Genomic DNA, 18,744 nt, shown 5'->3' on the forward strand with positions numbered 1-18,744 from the left:
GCAGTGGTAAGTGATGATAAAGGTCAGATTTAAAAGGTAAAAAAAAGCCCTACGATCTGTGGGATTACGTCAATTTATTTTTTTTACCGCAGGAATTTTTGATTGCTCCCAAAAATAATTTTTAGAGAAACTATATAGGTTCCTGTACAGATCTAACTTTCCACCTTGATGTGTTTTAGCAGCCACTATCCTACCCGTCATCCCACGATATCAACATAGTCATAACTAGTACCGAAAAAGAAGAATATTATAATTATCACCTAGCCTAAGAATAAAGGATTGGACATGCTGAAATTCAATATGTCTGATCTTTCTTGCTTCCAATATTATCTGTTGAGGGAGAGGAGACCCCAATACACACACGAGAGATGACCAGTCTACAGAAAGTGGCAGCCAACTTTGCACTTACTATGTGTTCGGCCTACTTTAAGATGATGGGGTTGTAAAAGATTATAAAAAACAGTTTTTTTCCCCCCAGAAATATGGACTACATTTCCACTTACAACCTGTGGACAGGGTTTTTCAAAGGCAGACAATTTTTTTAAATCATGAACAATCCCTTTAAGTAAATCCATAAATGCTTTCTTCTTGGAGATAGAAGGCTTAATACTTACATTCTGCAAGAGCTGGCGGAGAAACAAAGCAAAGGGAAATCTTAATTTTTCCTCTTGGCTGAATGGGCAAAAATTCTAACAGACACTTCCAAAATTTGGTAGCAATCCTTAAAGTTAAAATTCTCCGAGAGCTGGTGGAGAAAATACCCAATTGTAAGATGTGATTGGATAATATTATGTGTGAAACATAAGAATGCTTCTAATTTGAAGGACATTTGTAAATGGAGGTTGGGGACATTGTGTGGACGATTCGGTCCAAGGGAAAAAAAAAAGTCAGACGTGTGACCTACCCCATAGATTATCATAGGTATAAGTGCTAGCCGTGCAAAATTTAGATAGCACTTGTGACGTGTGAATGAGCCCAACTCTGAGTTTATCATTTTGTGTCTAGTGCAAGCAAATGGACAGAAAAACAAAAGACCGTTGCGCCTCTCCACATTTTCCCTTTCAGCATTTAAGCAATTTTTCTTTTTGACTGCAGATTTATTGGGGTTTTTTCACATTTTTCATGAGATTTTTCTTAGATTTTATTGCCTTTTTATTGTTTAATTGCTCAGTTTTTCACTGCGGCGGGAGCATACACAGCAGTCCTAGTTTAAGGAAAAACAGCCCCTTAGAGAGACAGAAGTCACTAGCACAGTTTATCTGGGTCTACTAATGACTGGCTTTATTTCCTAAATTTTACACCATTTTGCTTTTGCGGAGTTTCTTAAAGTCTTTTATTCAGCAAAGTGATCTGAAAAACTGATACAAATCTATCGGAGCCCCTGCTCTTGACAGCTCTCCTTGCTTCTCCCTTCTTTCCATGTTAGAGACAGCAGCAGGGAGGAGGAAGGGGTTGTACACCGATCTCAAGAGTGGAGAGAGAGGAAATCATCTACAGTCACAGAGGGGGCAGAGAAAACCAGTTGTAAACAAGGAGAAAAGCACCTGAAGAGCAAGCAAGCACATGATAGAAGATGTGCTGAAATATGTGCTAAGTAGTAAGGATACACGTAAACCTCACATCCAGCCTATATTACTGGGAGAGACACTCCCATAAGAGAAAATTCTAAAACTTATCCCAGGCTGCAAAGTACTCATCAGCTGTTCTAAAAACGAATGAAAGAATTAAGTTTGCAAACTGAAACATATTGTAATTTTATTAACTAAAGATAAATGAAAAGCAAAGAAGCACAGGTTAAAAGCTATGCGAAAATATGAGCTAACGAGAACACCAGTAGTAAAGATACAAACAAACAATCCAGCCTATATTACTTGGAGAGAAACTCCCAAAAGAGAAAAATCTAAAACTTGGCCCAGACCGCAAATTACTTATCAGCCGGTCTAAAAATGAATGAAAAAAATGAAGATTGCAGAGCGAATCTTATTACAATAATATTAAATAAAGGTGACCCCCTAATATGTTTAAAAATAATGTACTTCATGTCAAAGGTACCGACAGCCTTTAAGAAAATCAAGATATTTTATATTGGTAAAACTACTCTGAAAACTCTGTTCTACAATTTTGTTTCCAGGTAAGAAAATATAAAAAGTGGTTTCGGCACAACGGGGCTTCCCGCTGATAGATTGGAAATCTCTTCTGCTGTGACTTTTGTTAGTCTTTATACTTTAACAACATTACAAAAGTCCTTGCTGAGAAAACGGTTTGTGAAGCCATTAATGGAACTGGTCAGGTAGCAATTTTTTAGTTCTCTGTGAGATTTTAATTTTCTGCAGGAAGAAATTATTGCAGAGAAACGTCTGAATATAGAAAAGTTTAAATATAAAATTACATTTCTGAGTCACTTACCTTGTAGAAATATTCGCTCAAGGTATATCCTACCGACCTGCTCCCCTCCGAGGAACACGAGATTGGTCAGAATCAACAGAGCAATGGAGACAGATGCCAGAGCGGCGTGAAGCCGGCGGTACGTCTTTGGTGACAAACGCTGATCCTGTAAACACATAACAAGGACGATGTAGAATCAGCAGTTAACTGGAGCTCCAGATTTTATGTCGAAATAGTATATAGGTGTGATAGGGTCTGAGGAAAGCAGGTAGAGATTGAAGAATTGGTTAGAGAGCTAGTGTTATATTTCTTAAAATAAAACTGTCTTTTTTTGTTTCTCTTAACATATTACAATCTGTATAAAAAAAGAAATATTTTATTACTTGTGCCACACAAGAAACATCTCATGATAGGTAAATCCAGTGAGCTGTCTAAATACCTTCACAACCTTATTGTTGCAAAACATACTGATGGCATTGGTTACAGAAGAATTTCTGAACTACTGAAGGTTCCAATATACACTGTTGGGGTTATATATATATATATATATACACGTAGACACACACATACACAAATATATATTGCAATTTTCACACATTGAAGTGGCGCATTTGTAGACTAACTTCAGGAAACAACACATGTACATTAGCCACAATGAACACACCTCGAACCCCATCTTTTATAATGAAGTGTCCAATGAGTGCATGTAAAGGTCATTGTGAAGGGAGGGGGCGCAGGTCAGCTGTGACATCACTTATACTCATTTGTGGATCCTGTGTTATTAGCTGTGTAGAGAGGTGTTACCGGTCATTGTAATCAATCTCCTCGGCTCCTCCTGATCTATTACATGATTCCTGCAGATTGGACTGTGTTTTTATGGTGACAGATTCCCCTTAAATGTGTGTATTTGGGACTGAAAAATCAATTTAGACATCAGGTTTCCATAAAAATTTGCAATGTTTTGCTTTTACAAGCTCTTTGTTTTCCTGCCCAATCAACCTTCAAGGGATCTGTGGCCGTAATTCAGCTAAGAGGAGCTTAGAAAAAGACAGATAAAGGAGTTACAAACTCACTGTCAGAACGCCATAACAGGATCACCGACAAATTCTCAGTTAATTAATTCTGTGGCCACCAATAGGGGGTTCGTTTTGGCAAGTCTGCTGTACAGCCAGTAATTTGCAGTAGTTGTTATTGCCAGTGATGTTAAAGGGGTTGTCCAGACTTGGGATTCAGGTCTGCAGTCATTTACGGTCACACGCCGACTAGACTGTGCGCGGCATCATTCAAAACAAGTGACTTGAGTGAGGATGGACACGTCTAGTCGGAATGTTGCCGTAAGTATGCAAATTGCCAACTCCCGGTCCTGGATAATCCTGACAGCGTGCACTATACACGCTGCGAGGAATAACAAGTCTGCAACCACATAGAGTGACTGCAGACTTGAACCCCGAGCCCGGAAAATTCCTTTAAGGAGTGGACCTATAGGGCCTGATTCATTACAGTCAGTCTGTCATTCATTCTGCCCTTTCTGGCTAGTTTTTAGTGTTGTTCATTTGCCCCTAATTCTTTTAATTTGTGCCTTTATTTAAAGTCGGTGTTATATGTTTTCGCCATAATGGACATAGTTTAGAGTTTCCAGGCTGTTTTTATCCGATTCATCTTTTTTAACATTTTGAAAAGTCACAACATTTTTTTTGTAAATGTCCTCTAGTCCCCATTGGAATGATTTTATGTTTGCCAAAATAATTTTTGTGAAATTATTGCCACATTTTGCAAAACGTATGACTTTTTTTTTAGCTAAAAAGTTGCAAAAAAGTGTCTGAAAGACAAAAATAAAGATGATTTTGACACTGCGCTAAATTCATGAACATGTACCAAGCAATGAATGCCATAAAACAATAAAGAAAAATGACTTAAAATAAAAAAGCAAATGATGAATCACGGTCACTGTGTACAGAGCTCTCTGGAAATTTACAGTGTGTCCGTAAAGTCATGGTGCACTTTTGACCAGTCACTGGAAAGCAACAAAAAACGATAGAAATGTGAAATCTGCTCCAAATAAAAGAAAAACTCTCCCAGTTTCATACCTATTCAGTGCAGCTCGATGTGAGCTCCATTTGTTGCCCTACACACATCTAAACAATAGCATAAGCTTGTGGTTGCATGATGTCACAGACCTGGTAGTGTATTAATTAGGCTAAGTTCACACGTTGCAGAATTTCCGCGGCAATTCTGCGCCTCCTGCCGCGGGTATATCGCATGCAGAATTAACATGCATATACCCGCAGAAAACTAGCGTTTTGCAAGCATAATTAGCTTGCAGAATGCTAGAGTTTTCCAAGCGATCTGTAGCATCGCTTGGAAAACTGTTTGACAGGTTGGTCACACTTGTCAAACATAGTGTTTGACAAGTGTGACCAACTTTTTACTATAGATGCAGCCTATGCCGCATCTATAGTAAAAGATAGAATGTTTAAAAATAATAAAAAAAATAAAAAACATGGTTATACTCACCTGCAGACCTCAGCGGCGTCCGTTCCTATAGCTGTCTGTTGTGCGGTGAAGGGCCTGAGATGACGTCACGGCTTGTGATTGGTCGCGTGAGTCACATGAGTGGTCACGCGACCAATCACAAGACAGTGACGTCATCACAGGTCCTGAACCACACCATCTATAGGAACCGAAGCGGCAGCATGCAGCGGAGAGGCCGGAAGACTGCGGGGGACATCGAAGGTGAGTATATCGCTATTTTTTATTTTAATTCTTTTATTTTTTACCACTTATATGGTGCCCAGTACGTGGAGGAGAGTCTCCTCTCCTCCACCCTGGGTACCAACCGCACATGATCTGCTTACTTCCTGCATGGTGTTCACAGCCCCGTGCGGGAAGTAAGCAGATCAATGCACTCCTATGGGTGCAGAATCGCCGCGATTCCGCAATTTTAATGAACATGCTGCGTTTTTTTCTGGAATGCGATTCCGCTCAGGAAAAAAATGCAGCATGCATTCTATTACATAGGATGCTTAATGTTAGCGTTTTTTTCGCGGTTTTATAGCGTTTTTATAGCGAAAAACCGCGAAAAAAACGCAAAAAATATGCTACGTGTGCACACAGCCTTAAGGTACCTTCACATTAAGCGACGCTGCAGCGATAGCGACAACGATGCCGATTGCTGCAACGTCGCTGTTTGGTCGCTGGAGAGCTGTCACACAGACCGCTCTCCAGGGACCAACGATGCCGAGGTCCCCGGGTAACCAGGGTAAACATCGGGTTGCTAAGCGCAGGGCCGCGCTTAGTAACCCGATGTTTACCTTGGTTACCAGGGTAAAATGTAAAAAAACAAACACTACATACTCACATTCACGCCCCTCGCCGTCCGCTTCCTGCAATGACTCCGGCCCTAACGGCAGAGCGGTGACGTCACCGCTGTGCTGTACTTTCACTTTCACTTTCCGGCGCTCAGTCAGTTTGGGAAGCAGACGGCGGGGGATGCGAAGGTGAGTATGTAGTGTTTGTTTTTTTTACATTTTACACTGGTAACCAGGGTAAACATCGGGTTACTAAGCGCGGCCCTGCGCTTAGTAACCCGATATTTACCCTGGTTACCAGTGTAAAACATCGCTGGTATCGTTGCTTTTGGTGTCAAACACGACGATACACGCCGGTCTGACGACCAAATAAAGTTCTGAACTTTGTTCAACGACCAGCAATATCACAGCAGGATCCTGATCGCTGCTGCGTGTCAAACTAAACGATATCGCTAGCCAGGACGCTGCAACGTCACGGATCGCTAGCGATATCGTCTAGTGTGACGGTACCTTTAGGGTACTGTCACACAGTGCAATTTTGATCGCTACGACGGCACGATTCGTGACGTTGCAGCGTCGTATGATTATCGCTCCAGCGTCGTAGACTGCGGTCACACTTTGCAATCACGGCGCTGGAGCGATGCCGAAGTCCCCGGGTAACCAGGGTAAACATCGGGTTACTAAGCGCAGGGCCGCGCTTAGTAACCCGATGTTTACCGTGGTTACCAGCGTAAAAGTAAAAAAAAACAAACCGTACATACTCACCATCTGATGTCCGTCAGGTCCCTTGCCGTCTGCTTCCTGCTCTGACTGAGTGCCGCCGTACAGTGAGAGCAGAGCGCAGCGGCGACGTCACCGCTGTGATCTGCTCTCACTTTCCGGCCGGCAGACAGTCAGAGCGGGAAGCGGACGGCAAGGGACCTGACGGACATCAGATGGTGAGTATGTACGTTTTTTTTTTTTTTTACTTTTACGCTGGTAACCACGGTAAACATCGGGTTACTAAGCGTGGCCCTGCGCTTAGTAACCCGATGTTTACCCTGGTTACCAGCGAACGCATCGCTGGATCGCTGTCACACACAACGATCCAGCGATGACAGCGGGAGATCCAGCGACGAAAGAAAGTTTCAAACGATCTGCTACGACGTACGATTCTCAGCAGGGTCCCTGATCGCTGCTGCGTGTCAGACACTGCGAGATCGTAACGATATCGCTAGAACGTCACGAATCGTGCCGTCGTAGCGATCAAAATTGCACTGTGTGACAGTACCCTTAGAGTTTAGTTTATCAGGGGTTAATCTGACTGGGGACTCAGCAACAGCTTAATCAATGAGTTTGTTTGGTTCTTGTTATCTCTCCTCATGAACAGGTCTGATATGATTGGGCAAGAGAAAGGGCGCCAAAATGTAAACTATAAAAGTGCACCATGACTTTACATACACACACTGTACATTTGGGGACCAAAGTAGAATTTATGACTCTTGTAGATTCATTTGTCCAATTATTACAATTTTTCCCGCTTTTCAATGTAACATTTATAAGAATCTAATAGCCAGGGAAGCTTCTGTTCTCCTTCCTGTAAATCATGAGCTTGTTTATGTGATAATCGTATTCTTTCTTTATTGTTGGTTCTTCCTATTTTTGGCTTTGGGCGGTATTTTTCTGCTAGTAACTCTTGGCTTTGGGCGGTATTTTTCTGCTAGAAACTCTAATTGGTTCCTTCAATCGTATTTTTACTCTCTCTGAAGAGTTGTGGAAGCGGCAACCACCTAATGAGGCGGCGAAGCAATTTCATCACTGTAACATAGTAGCTAGGCTACGATGCCGGCATTGTATAAAAAGTAACAGTGTATCAATATTATCTTCACCTCGATGACCTCAATGTACAAAGCGCCTCGGCACTACTTGTGTGCCGTCCTCGTGTCTTATCCGAGCAGCAATTATAAAGTTACACACATCTGACTTGTTTCTTTTGAGCTTTACATAGAGAAGGAAATGAAACACTTTTTATTGGCTCGGCTAAAACGGATATGACATGTGCCAGGGACAAACAACCCCAGCTAGATCCTGCTCCTGGGCCAGTAGATAACTCAGCTTTTGAATAACACCTCTTTATTAACTATACGAGCATGGTTGAGCGAGTGTGCAAATATTATCCTTTTCTTATCTTGCACTGATTGGGGCTTCGATCACGGTTTATTAACTAGTCACGTTTAGAGAAGATGGCATCCTGTTAACTAATAAGCTGCAAAATCTCACGTGTCCTAGAAACCCCCTGCTGGTTCAGTGTCTACAAAATTGTATCATAAAACCAAACCAGAACTCCATTTGCAGACAGCTGTTTAGGGGTTCTTGCCCCTCAGAAGTACAAAGCAGCAGTCTGGTTGTCTTGGTGAGGGGACTTTAAATGAGGTCTAAGGGGTAAAGATTCTTCTTGGGGAATCTCCTGCTTTGGTCTAAGAGGTCTAAAGGGTAAAGTTTCTTCTTGGGGAATCTCCTGCTTTGGTCTAAGAGGTCTAAAGGGTAAAGTTTCTTCTTGGGGAATCTCCTACTTTGGTCTAAGAGGTCTAAGGGGTAAAGTTTCTTCTTCTGGAGTTTCCTACTTTGGTCTAAGGGGTAAAGTTTCATCTTGGGGAATCCCTGTTGTGAATTCTGTTGTGGGTTCTGCTCTTGGGCTCCCTCCGGTGGTTATAAGTGGTAGTGCTGCTGTTTGTCCTTCACAGCAGTCATCAGGTGCGTCCACTTCGGACGGGGCTATTTAGTCTGGCTTCACCCTTTAGTGAGTGCCAGTTGTTCATTGTTCTGGAGGATTCACATCCCTTCCTGGTCGCTCCTGCTTGCAGTTCATTTCTTCAAGATAAGTTCTGCTTGTTTTTCTGCCCACATGTTGTGGGCCTCATTGTTCAGTGCATTTCATGTTTTCTCTTGTCCAGCTTAATCTGTGTAAGGATTTATGCAGCCAAGCTGGAATCTCTGGAGAGGCAGATTTACCCTCTATGTCTTTAGTTAGATGTGGAGTTTTTTGTATTATCTGTGGTGGACATTTCTTACTATTTTAATACTGACCGCATAGCTCTCTGTCCTATCTTTTCTATCTAGCTAGATTGGCCTCCTTTGCTAAATTCTGTTTTCAGCCTGTGTATGTTTTTTACTCTCCTCTCACAGTCAATATTTGTGGGGGGCTGCCTATCCTTTGGGAATTTTCTCTGAGGCAAGATAGTTTTCCCTTTTCTATCTATAGGGTTAATTAGTCCTCCGGCTGTGTCGAGGTGTCTAGGATTGGTAGGTACATCCCACGGCTACTTCTAGTTGCGGTGTTAAGTCCAGGGTCTGCGGTCAGTACAGTTACCACATTCTCCAGAGTACGTCTCATGCCGCTCCTAGGCCACCAGTTCATAACAGTGCAACTGGCCAACAATGAGTTAACCGCATCTCAAAAGAAGGGAAAGAAAGTGCTGAGCATTTTTTTTTTTCTGTACTCTGTTGTGTTTTTTTTCCCTCTTTACCTCTCGGTGGCTCAGGAGTTAGGCGCTGACATGGATGTTCAGGGACTTGCTTCTCGTGTGGATCAACTTGCTGCTAGAGTACAGGGTATTTCTGATTATATCGTGCAGACTCCTGTTTTAGAGCCTAGAATTCCTACCCCTGATCTGTTTTTTGGGGACAGGTCCAAATTTTTGAACTTTAAAAATAATTGTAAACTGTTTTTTGCTCTGAAGCCCCGTTCCTCTGGTGATCCCATCCAGCAGGTAAAAATTGTCATATCTCTGTTGCGTGGCGACCCTCAGGATTGGGCATTTTCCCTGGAATCTGGGAATCCGGCCTTGCTTAATGTAGACACCTTTTTTCAGGCGCTTGGGTTATTGTATGATGAACCTAATTCTGTGGATCATGCTGAGAAAACCTTGTTGGCCCTGTGTCAGGGTCAAGAAGCGGCAGAATCGTATTGCCAGAAATTTAGAAAATGGTCTGTGCTTACTAAATGGAATGAGGATGCTTTGTCGGCAATTTTCAGAAAGGGTCTTTCTGAATCTGTTAAAGATGTTATGGTGGGGTTCCCCATGCCTGCTGGTCTGAGTGATTCTATGTCTCTGGCCATTCAAATTGATCGGCGCTTGCGTGAGCGCAGAGTTGTGCACACTATGGCGTTGTCTTCCGAGCGGAGTCCTGAGCCTATGCAGTGTGATAGGATTGTGTCTAGAGCTGAACGCCAAGGATTCAGACGTCAGAATAGGTTGTGCTTTTACTGCGGCGATTCTGCTCATGTTATTTCCGATTGCCCTAAGCGTGCCAAGAGAATCGCTAATTCCGTTACCATCAGTACTGTACAATCTAAATTTCTGTTATCTGTGACCCTGATCTGCTCATTATCGTCATTTTCTGTCATGGCATTTGTGGATTCAGGCGCCGCTTTAAATTTAATGGACTTAGAATTTGCCAGACGTTGTGGTTTTCCCTTACAGCCTTTGCAGAGTCCTATCCCTTTGAGGGGCATTGATGCTACACCATTGGCTAAAAATAAACCTCAGTTTTGGACACAGTTAACCATGTGCATGGCGCCAGCCCATCGGGAAGATTGTCGTTTCCTGGTGTTGCATAATTTGCATGATGCTATTGTGCTGGGGTTTCCATGGTTACAGGTACATAATCCGGTGTTGGATTGGAAATCTATGTCTGTGACTAGTTGGGGTTGTCAGGGGGTTCATGATGACGTTCCTCTGATGTCAATTTCCTCCTCCCCCTCTTCTGAAATTCCTGAGTTTCTGTCAGATTTCCAGGATGTTTTCGATGAGCCCAAGTACAGTTCCCTTCCACCGCATAGGGACTGTGATTGTGCTATTGACTTGATTCCAGGCTGTAAGTTCCCTAAGGGCCGACTTTTCAACCTGTCTGTGCCTGAACATGCCGCCATGCGGAGTTATGTTAAGGAGTCTTTGGAGAAGGGGCATATTCGACCATCTTCTTCTCCATTGGGAGCAGGTTTTTTTTTTTTTTGCCAAGAAGGATGGTTCCTTGAGACCCTGTATTGATTATCGCCTCTTGAATAAGATCACGGTCAAATTCCAATACCCTTTGCCTTTGCTTTCTGATTTGTTTGCTAGGATTAAGGGAGCTAGTTGGTTTACTAAGATTGACCTTCGAGGGGCATATAATCTTGTTCGTATTAAGCAGGGTGACGAATGGAAAACTGCATTTAATACGCCCGAGGGCCATTTTGAATATCTTGTGATGCCATTCGGAGTCTCTAATGCCCCATCTGTGTTTCAGTCCTTCATGCATGATATTTTTCGGAATTATCTTGATAAATTCATGATTGTATATTTGGATGATATTTTGATTTTTTCAGATGATTGAGAGTCTCATGTGAAACAAGTCAGGATGGTATTTCAGGTCCTTCGTGATAATGCCTTGTTTGTGAAGGGGTCTAAGTGCCTCTTTGGAGTACAGAAGGTTTCTTTTTTGGGCTTCATTTTTTCTCCCTCATCTATAGAGATGGATCCGGTTAAGGTTCAGGCCATTCATGATTGGATCCAGCCCACATCTGTGAAGAGCCTTCAGAAATTTTTGGGCTTTGCTAATTTTTATCGCCATTTCATTGCCAACTTCTCCAGTGTGGTTAAACCCCTGACCGATTTGACGAGGAAGGGCGCTGATGTAACGAATTGGTCCTCTGAGACTGTTTCTGCCTTTCAGGAGCTTAAGCGCCGATTTACTTCTGCCCCTGTGTTGCGTCAGCCGGATGTTTCTCTTCCTTTTTAGGTTGAGGTTGACGCTTCTGAGATTGGGGCAGGGGCCGTTTTGTCTCAGAGGAATTCTGATGGTTCCTTGATGAAACCGTGTGCCTTCTTTTCTCGAAAGTTTTCGCCTGCGGAACGCAATTATGATGCCGGCAATCGTGAGTTGTTGGCTATGAAGTGGGCATTTGAGGAGTGGCGACATTGGCTTGAGGGGGCCAAGCACCGTATTGTGGTCTTGACCGATCATAAGAATCTGATTTACCTCGAGTCTGCCAAACGGCGGAATCCTACACAGGCTCGATGGTCCCTGTTTTCCTCACGTTTTGATTTTGTTGTCTCGTATCTTCCGGGTTCTAAGAATGTTAAGGCTGATGCCCTCTCTAGGAGTTTTTTGCCTGATTCCCCTGGGGTTCTTGAGCCGGTTGGTATTCTGAAGGAGGGGGTGATTCTTTCTGCCATCTCCCCTGATTTGCAATGGGCTCTTCAGGAGTTTCAGGCTGATAAACCTGATCGCTGTCCAGCGGGGAAACTGTTTGTTCCTGACAGATGGGACTAGTAAAGTGATTTCTGAGGTTCACTGTTCTGTGTTGGCTGGCCATCCTGGGATTTTTGGTACCAGAGATTTGGTTAGTAGGTCCTTTTGGTGGCCTTCTTTGTCACGGGATGTGCTTTCTTTTGTGCAGTGCTGTGGGACTTGTGCGCGGGCCAAACCTTGCTGCTCCTGCGCCAGTGGGTTGCTTTTGCCTTTGCCGGTCCCTGAGAGGCCTTGGACGCATATTTCTATGGATTTTATTTCGGATCTTCCTGTTTCCCAGAGGATGTCGGTTATCTGGGTGGTCTGTGACCAGTTTTCTAAGATGGTTCATTTGGTACCTTTGCCTAAATTGCCTTCCTCTTCTGAGTTGGTTCCGTTGTTTTTTCAGCATGTGGTTCGTTTGCATGGCATTCCGGAGAATATTGTGTCCGATAGAGGTTCCCAGTTTGTTTCTAGGTTTTGGCGGTCCTTTTGTGCTAAGCTGGGCATTGATTTGTCTTTTTCTTCCGCATTTCATCCTCAGACAAACGGCCAAACCGAGCGAACTAACCAGACTTTGGAAACTTATTTGAGATGCTTTGTGTCTGCCGATCAGGGTGGCTTTCTTGCCATTGGCCGAGTTTGCCCTTAATAATCGGGCTAGTTCTGCTACCTTGGTTTCACCCTTCTTTTGTAATTCTGGGTTTCATCCTCATTTTTCTTCAGGGCAAGTTGAGTCTTCTGATTGTCCTGGGGTGGACTCTGTGGTTGACAGGTTGCAGCAAATTTGGGCTCATGTTGTGGACAATTTGGTGTTGTCTCAGGAGGAGGCTCAGCGTTTTGCCAACCGTCGTCGGCGTGTGGGTTCCCGGCTTCGGGTTGGGGATTTGGTCTGGTTGTCTTCCCGTCATGTTCCTACAAAGGTTTCTTCCCCGAAGTTCAAGCCTCGGTTTATTAGTCCTTATAGGATTTCTGAGATTATCAATCCAGTGTCTTTTCGTTTGGCCCTTCCAGCCTCTTTTTCCATCCATAATGTTTTTCATAGATCTTTGTTGCGGAAATATGTGGTGCCCATGGCTCCCTCTGTTGATCCTCCTGCCCCGGTGTTGATTGATGGGGAGTTGGAGTATGTTGTGGAGAAGATCTTGGATTCTCGTTTTTCAAGACGGAGGCTTCAGTATCTTGTCAAGTGGAAGAGTTATGGCCAGGAGGATAATTCTTGGGTTGTTGCCTCCGATGTTCATGCTGACGATTTGGTTCGTGCCTTCCATTTGGCTCGTCCTGATCGGCCTGGGGGCTCTGGTGAGGGTTCGGTGACCCCTCCTCAAGGGGGGGTACTGTTGTGAATTCTGTTGTGGATTCTGCTCTTGGGCTCCCTCTGGTGGTTATAAGTGGTAGTGCTGCTGTTTGTCCTTCACAGCAGTCATCAGGTGCATCCACTTCGGACGGGGCTATTTAGTCTGGCTTCACCCTTTAGTGAGTGCCAGTTGTTCATTGTTTCTGTAGGATTCACATCCCTTCCTGGTCGCTCCTGCTTGCAGTTCATTTCTTCAAGATAAGTTCTGCTTGTTTTTCTGCCCACATGTTGTGGGCCTCATTGTTCAGTGCATTGCATGTTTTTTCTTGTCCAGCTTAATCTGTGTAAGGATTTATGCAGCCAAGCTGGAATCTCTGGAGAGGCAGATTTACCCTCTATGTCTTTAGTTAGATGTGGAGTTTTTTGTATTATCTGTGGTGGACATTTCTTAGTATTTTAATACTGACCGCATAGTTCTCTGTCCTATCTTTTCTATCTAGCTAGATTGGCCTCCTTTGCTAAATTCTGTTTTCAGCCTGTGTATGTTTTTTCCTCTCCTCACAGTCAATATTTGTGGGGGGCTGCCTATCCTTTGGGAATTTTCTCTGAGGCAAGATAGTTTCCCCTTTTTTATCTATAGGGTTAATTAGTCCTCCGGCTGTGTCGAGGTGTCTAGGATTGGTAGGTACATCCCACGGCTACTTCTAGTTGCGGTGTTAAGTCCAGGGTCTGCGGTCAGTACAGTTACCACATTCTCCAGAGTACGTCTCATGCCGCTCCTAGGCCACCAGTTCATAACAAATCCCCTACTTTGGTTTAAGAAGTCGAAGGGTTAAAGTTTCTTCTTGGGGAATCTCCTACTTTCATCTAAGAAGTCTAAAGGGTAAAATTTCTTCTTGGGGACTTGGGGAGTCTCCTACTTTGGTCTAGTGGGTAAAGTTTCTTCTTGGGGAATCTCCTACATACATCTAAGAAGTCTAAGGAGTAAAGTTTCTTATTGGGGAATCTCCTACTTTGGTCTAAGAGGTCTAATGAGTAAAGTTTCTTCTTAGGGAGTCTCCTACTTTGGTCTAAGAGGTAAAATTTCATCATGGGTAATCTCCTAATTTGGTTTAAGAAGTCGAAGGATTAAAGTTTTTTCTTGGGGAGTCTCCTACTTTGGTCTAAGGGGTAAAGTTTCATTTTGGGTAATCTCCTACTTTGGTTTAAGAAGTCGAAGGGTTAAAGTTTCTTCTTGGGGAATCTCCTACTTTCATCTAAGAAGTCTAAGGGGTAAAGTTTCTTCTTGGGCACTTGGGGAGTCTCCTACTTTGGTCTAATGGGTAAAGTTTCATGTTGGGGAATCTCCTACTTTGGTCTAAGAGGTCTAATGGGTAAAGTTTCTTCTTGGGGAGTCTCCTACTTTGGTTTAAGGGGTAAAGTTTCTCCTTGGTGAATTTCCTTATTTGGTTTAAGGGGTAAAGTTTCTTCTTCGGGAATCTCCTACTTTGCACCGATGATGGGCAGGAACCATGAAACAGCTGTCTTAAAATGGCGTTCTAAGTAGCACTTTTTGCTTTGCACCCAATGAAATAATAAGAGGTGCAACTTAGCTCAGGTGTCCCAAAAATATGTAACAGGGCTCTGTACTACCATGTGTCATGTATAATGCTGGTGTTATTATATAGCAAAATGGCCTTCAGCTTCCTCAGGCACCAGGATCTGAGTGTGACTGCCGCCCGAGCACCCCCCATTGCAGTACCTGGCTCAAGTTTTTAAATACCCACTAATACTTACATTTTCCCGAGCACCCAACATTCGGGACTGCTGCCCTCCGAGTTGAGTGTTTTTGTATTCCATACGCTCTTTCTACGGTTTATCTTTCATAAGAAATAAAGAGAGTCTGTTTTTATTTGCAAAAACAGCGCCACCCTTGTCCATGGGCTGTGTCTGGCATTGCAGTGCAGTCCAACTCCAAATGATCTGAGCTCTATATCCAAACTAAGGATATGGACACCGGTGTTCACCGCTTTTCTTTTATAACCTACGACAAATCCAGCCTGTGGCCACTTTAAAGTCTATATGATCCCCGATTGTCCCTGGCACAGCAGAGCGCCATTATTGGGGCTGCATTATAACAGTATCGTTTCTCCTCTTCTCAGAATACGGAACAGATGATGCCCAGGAAATGTAAGAACAGACGTGATCCGGCTCTCACAATAATGTCTACCAACATACAGCGAGGAACATTTATCGAGGTCCTTAATCAATATGAAATGTTTGATCTCCAATTTTCACCTTAGAGAGTCCATTTATTTATATGTCACTCCGCCGCTACAGAAAACAATTACAATCTCCTTCATCTGCCGTCTGCAAATGTTTTACAGCTACAATATACATCACATAGATCTCTAAATCCAGGACGTGAACACGCAGCATATAAAATGTGACAAGAAATAAGCAGTTTCATCTACTAGGAAAACATATACAGATCTGCCCTTACATATTTTTTTTGTAAACCGGTTAAGGACTCTAATTTTTCAAGAAAGAAAGACTTGACAGGCTGCAATCCCCATCATAACCATTGGGTGGCCGTATATAAATAGCCATATATATATAGCGTAATCGTCTCCTTACAGAGTATCTCAAAATCATGTTTTTTGTTTTTTAAACCCGATCATACTCCATGATGTATTCATCTGATACCTGCTGTTTAACCACTTAAATGCTTCCGTCACACTCTGACAGCGGCATCTAAGTCGTGTGATTCCGGTTCCGGCTTCATTCTATGTTGAAGATTTTAAGAACTAAATCAAAATAAAGCTTTGGACAAAAAAAAAAAAAAAACAGAACAGTGACTACGAGGAAACATTCATTTTAAGGGGAGAGTCACATGTCCATATAACTCGGACGAGGATCGCAACGCAATGCTCGGACTGGCCGTCGGCTCTACCTACTCGAGCATGACAGCTGCACAGAAATAGTAAATGTTATAAAACCTTTAAAATGGTAAAATCTGAAATCACTCTTTCATTTTTACCAATGTGCAGCAACAGCTTTACGCTTTATCTACTAGAAATCCTCCATTTAACGCATCATTTCCATTTTAACATCTCCCTTAACAACTTCAGGAGCTAGGCACAGAAAAGTGACTATATACGATTCACTCCATACACCGGCTCCCATTATTACTGTGGTTTTATAGGACATTTAGACTTTTCAGTTAAAGAACATTATAATCATTTTATACATCAGCTAAATAAAGAAAAGTCGACTGTTTTGGGAACCTCTCACGTTGAACAAAGCCGGTTAAAGAGCGGGAAAGCTTAACAGTTTTACATAGAGTTGAGCCAAAAAATATTAGTAGCACCCCGAGTCAAGCGGCCGTATCAGTAGTCCGTAGCCACTGAACCAGAGCACTATACACCTCCTACCACCTAGGGCATCCTCGCCGCCTCTCCTTATTAGTAGACTGCCATGCGTCCATCGTTCTGCAATACAATGATGCTGTGAGGTCAACTATTTTAAAGAGCCACAACCAGAGATGTCGCCTGTAGAAGGAGGTTTACAAGGCTTTGGATAGACTACCAATATGGCCGTTGCACCCAGGGTCCCGCAAATCTTTTTTCTAAACTCTACTAATGGAAAAACTTTTTGTAAAACTTGTAAAAGTTTTAGCTTTCAATTTTTTCTTATTCTGGGTTTAGGAATCAGTCGGTTGTTCTACTCACTATAAACGTTTGCCAGGAGCGGGCTCGCGATTTATATCAGTCTCATAACCACTTTGGCCACGGGAGTGTCTTTAGCATCCCCGTGAATTCAGCAGATGCCCATCTTCTGCCCATGAACCAATTGGAGAGGGAATGTGGACCTCACAAGGAGCACCAAACTCCCTGACTCTAGTAGTCCAGTCATTTGCAGACCATCAACTTTAACAGGACAAGCTTGCAGCCCTTTGCAAGGTGGACCTTACACCCTGTGAAGAATGAACACCGGAGTCCCATGCTACAGTCCACTTGTTCAGTGGTCAGCGGACAATGGGCAGCTACATGACATGGGCCAGGACATCTTACACCCATCAATGAGACCCTCGGTATGACCTCCACCACGCTCTTGGAATTTGAAAGCCTCACCCCATTTTTAGCCTCCGCGCCTGATACCTTTTGACCAGTCCGACCAAGTCATTGGCATCCTTGGGATGTCCCTGGGCAACCCAAGTCTGCATCGGGCTTGGAAGGGAGTGCATGAACGTTTGCATTACACCTCTTTCTACCTTCTGTGCTTGGATAGAGGAATCCGGCTGCAACCATTTTTGGATGAGGTGCAGCAGATCAAAAATTGGGAGCGAGGGGGTTTGTCAAGGTGATATGCCCAGCGGTGGACCCGTTGTGCCCTGACTGACATTGTCACCCCCAAGCACACCAAAATTTCCGATATCAATTTTGCATATTCTTTGGTGTCCTGTAAGGCTAAATCACAGTAGGCCTTTTGTGGCTCCCCTATTAAAAATGGTGCCAGGATTTCCACCCACTGTTCTGGTGGGAGGTTCTCACTTTCGCTGACCCTTTCAAAAATGGTTAAAAATGCCTCTATGTCGCCTCCTGTGATCACTTTCTGCAAGGCTTTCCTCACCATCATCAGTTGACCTTGAAGTCGGAGGTGGAGCTGCCGCGGTGCCGTGAACCGCCTCTGTGAATAATTCAATCTGCTGCTGCTGTCAGTTCTGCTGCTGGAGCGGTTGCATAAACAGCTTATCTGACTCCTGTTCTACCAGCTGTTGCTGGTGTATCTGTTGCTGAGTTTGCACAAGGTGTTTAATCAGGTCCTCCATGCTGTCTGAAGTTTCTCTTTGGCTTATAGCTGCCTTTACCCACGACATGCAGCACCTCTGTATCAGCTTCTCAGTCCTTTAGCAAAGGCACTCAATCCAGAAGATCTGCACATCTCCATACAAAGACATGTGTGAGACAAACAGGTATCAATTTACAACGTGAACCACACCCAGGGGTGGAGATATTGTGAGCAGCCGTCTCTCCCAACTCTTCAGCATTTCTCTCCCATCCACTAGGTGTCCTACAGCCACCTTACACTAGTAGCAGTTATTCAGAGAGGTTTTACAACCGGCAGGTGGATCATAGGAAACAGCACACTGGAGATGATCGCCGATTTCTCGGGGAGAGTGTTGTGGGCATGCTCTGGGAGACGACAGCTAAAAAGTGATCTCTACAAAATGGAAGCATTAGAGTGAAATTTGAAAGATCTCAGGATTATACTTAATATAGTCAATGACATGGAAAATAAAAAAAATGTAAAAAATAATTTTAACATAAAAACTTGATAAAAAAGTAGATTATGACTCAGTTAAATGTAGGTAAATAGATTTTTGCTTCAGTTCTGCAAAAATGTAAATATTTCAGTACATCTTAAAAATAAATATGTCATCAGAAAATGATTTACTGTTTAAATCAGTTATTTTAAGTGTATTTGTTTAAAAAAAATGTAAAGGATTCATTTTTTTATTTT

At 43.2% G+C, this 18,744-nt stretch overlaps 1 protein-coding gene across 2 annotated transcripts in view; it reads right to left on the reverse strand.

The window, feature by feature from the left end:
* Window positions 1–18,744, reverse strand: part of HHAT (hedgehog acyltransferase) — a 375,411-nt gene that overhangs the window by 113,358 nt on the left and 243,309 nt on the right. For both annotated transcript variants that reach the window (XM_077282350.1, XM_077282351.1), the window contains exon 11: window positions 2,407–2,551. In XM_077282350.1, coding sequence (XP_077138465.1) covers window positions 2,407–2,551 — 145 coding nt within the window. The remainder of the gene's footprint in view (window positions 1–2,406; window positions 2,552–18,744) is intronic.

Source organism: Ranitomeya variabilis, chromosome 2 (assembly GCF_051348905.1).
Source record: "Ranitomeya variabilis isolate aRanVar5 chromosome 2, aRanVar5.hap1, whole genome shotgun sequence".
Taxonomy (NCBI): domain Eukaryota; kingdom Metazoa; phylum Chordata; class Amphibia; order Anura; family Dendrobatidae; genus Ranitomeya; species Ranitomeya variabilis.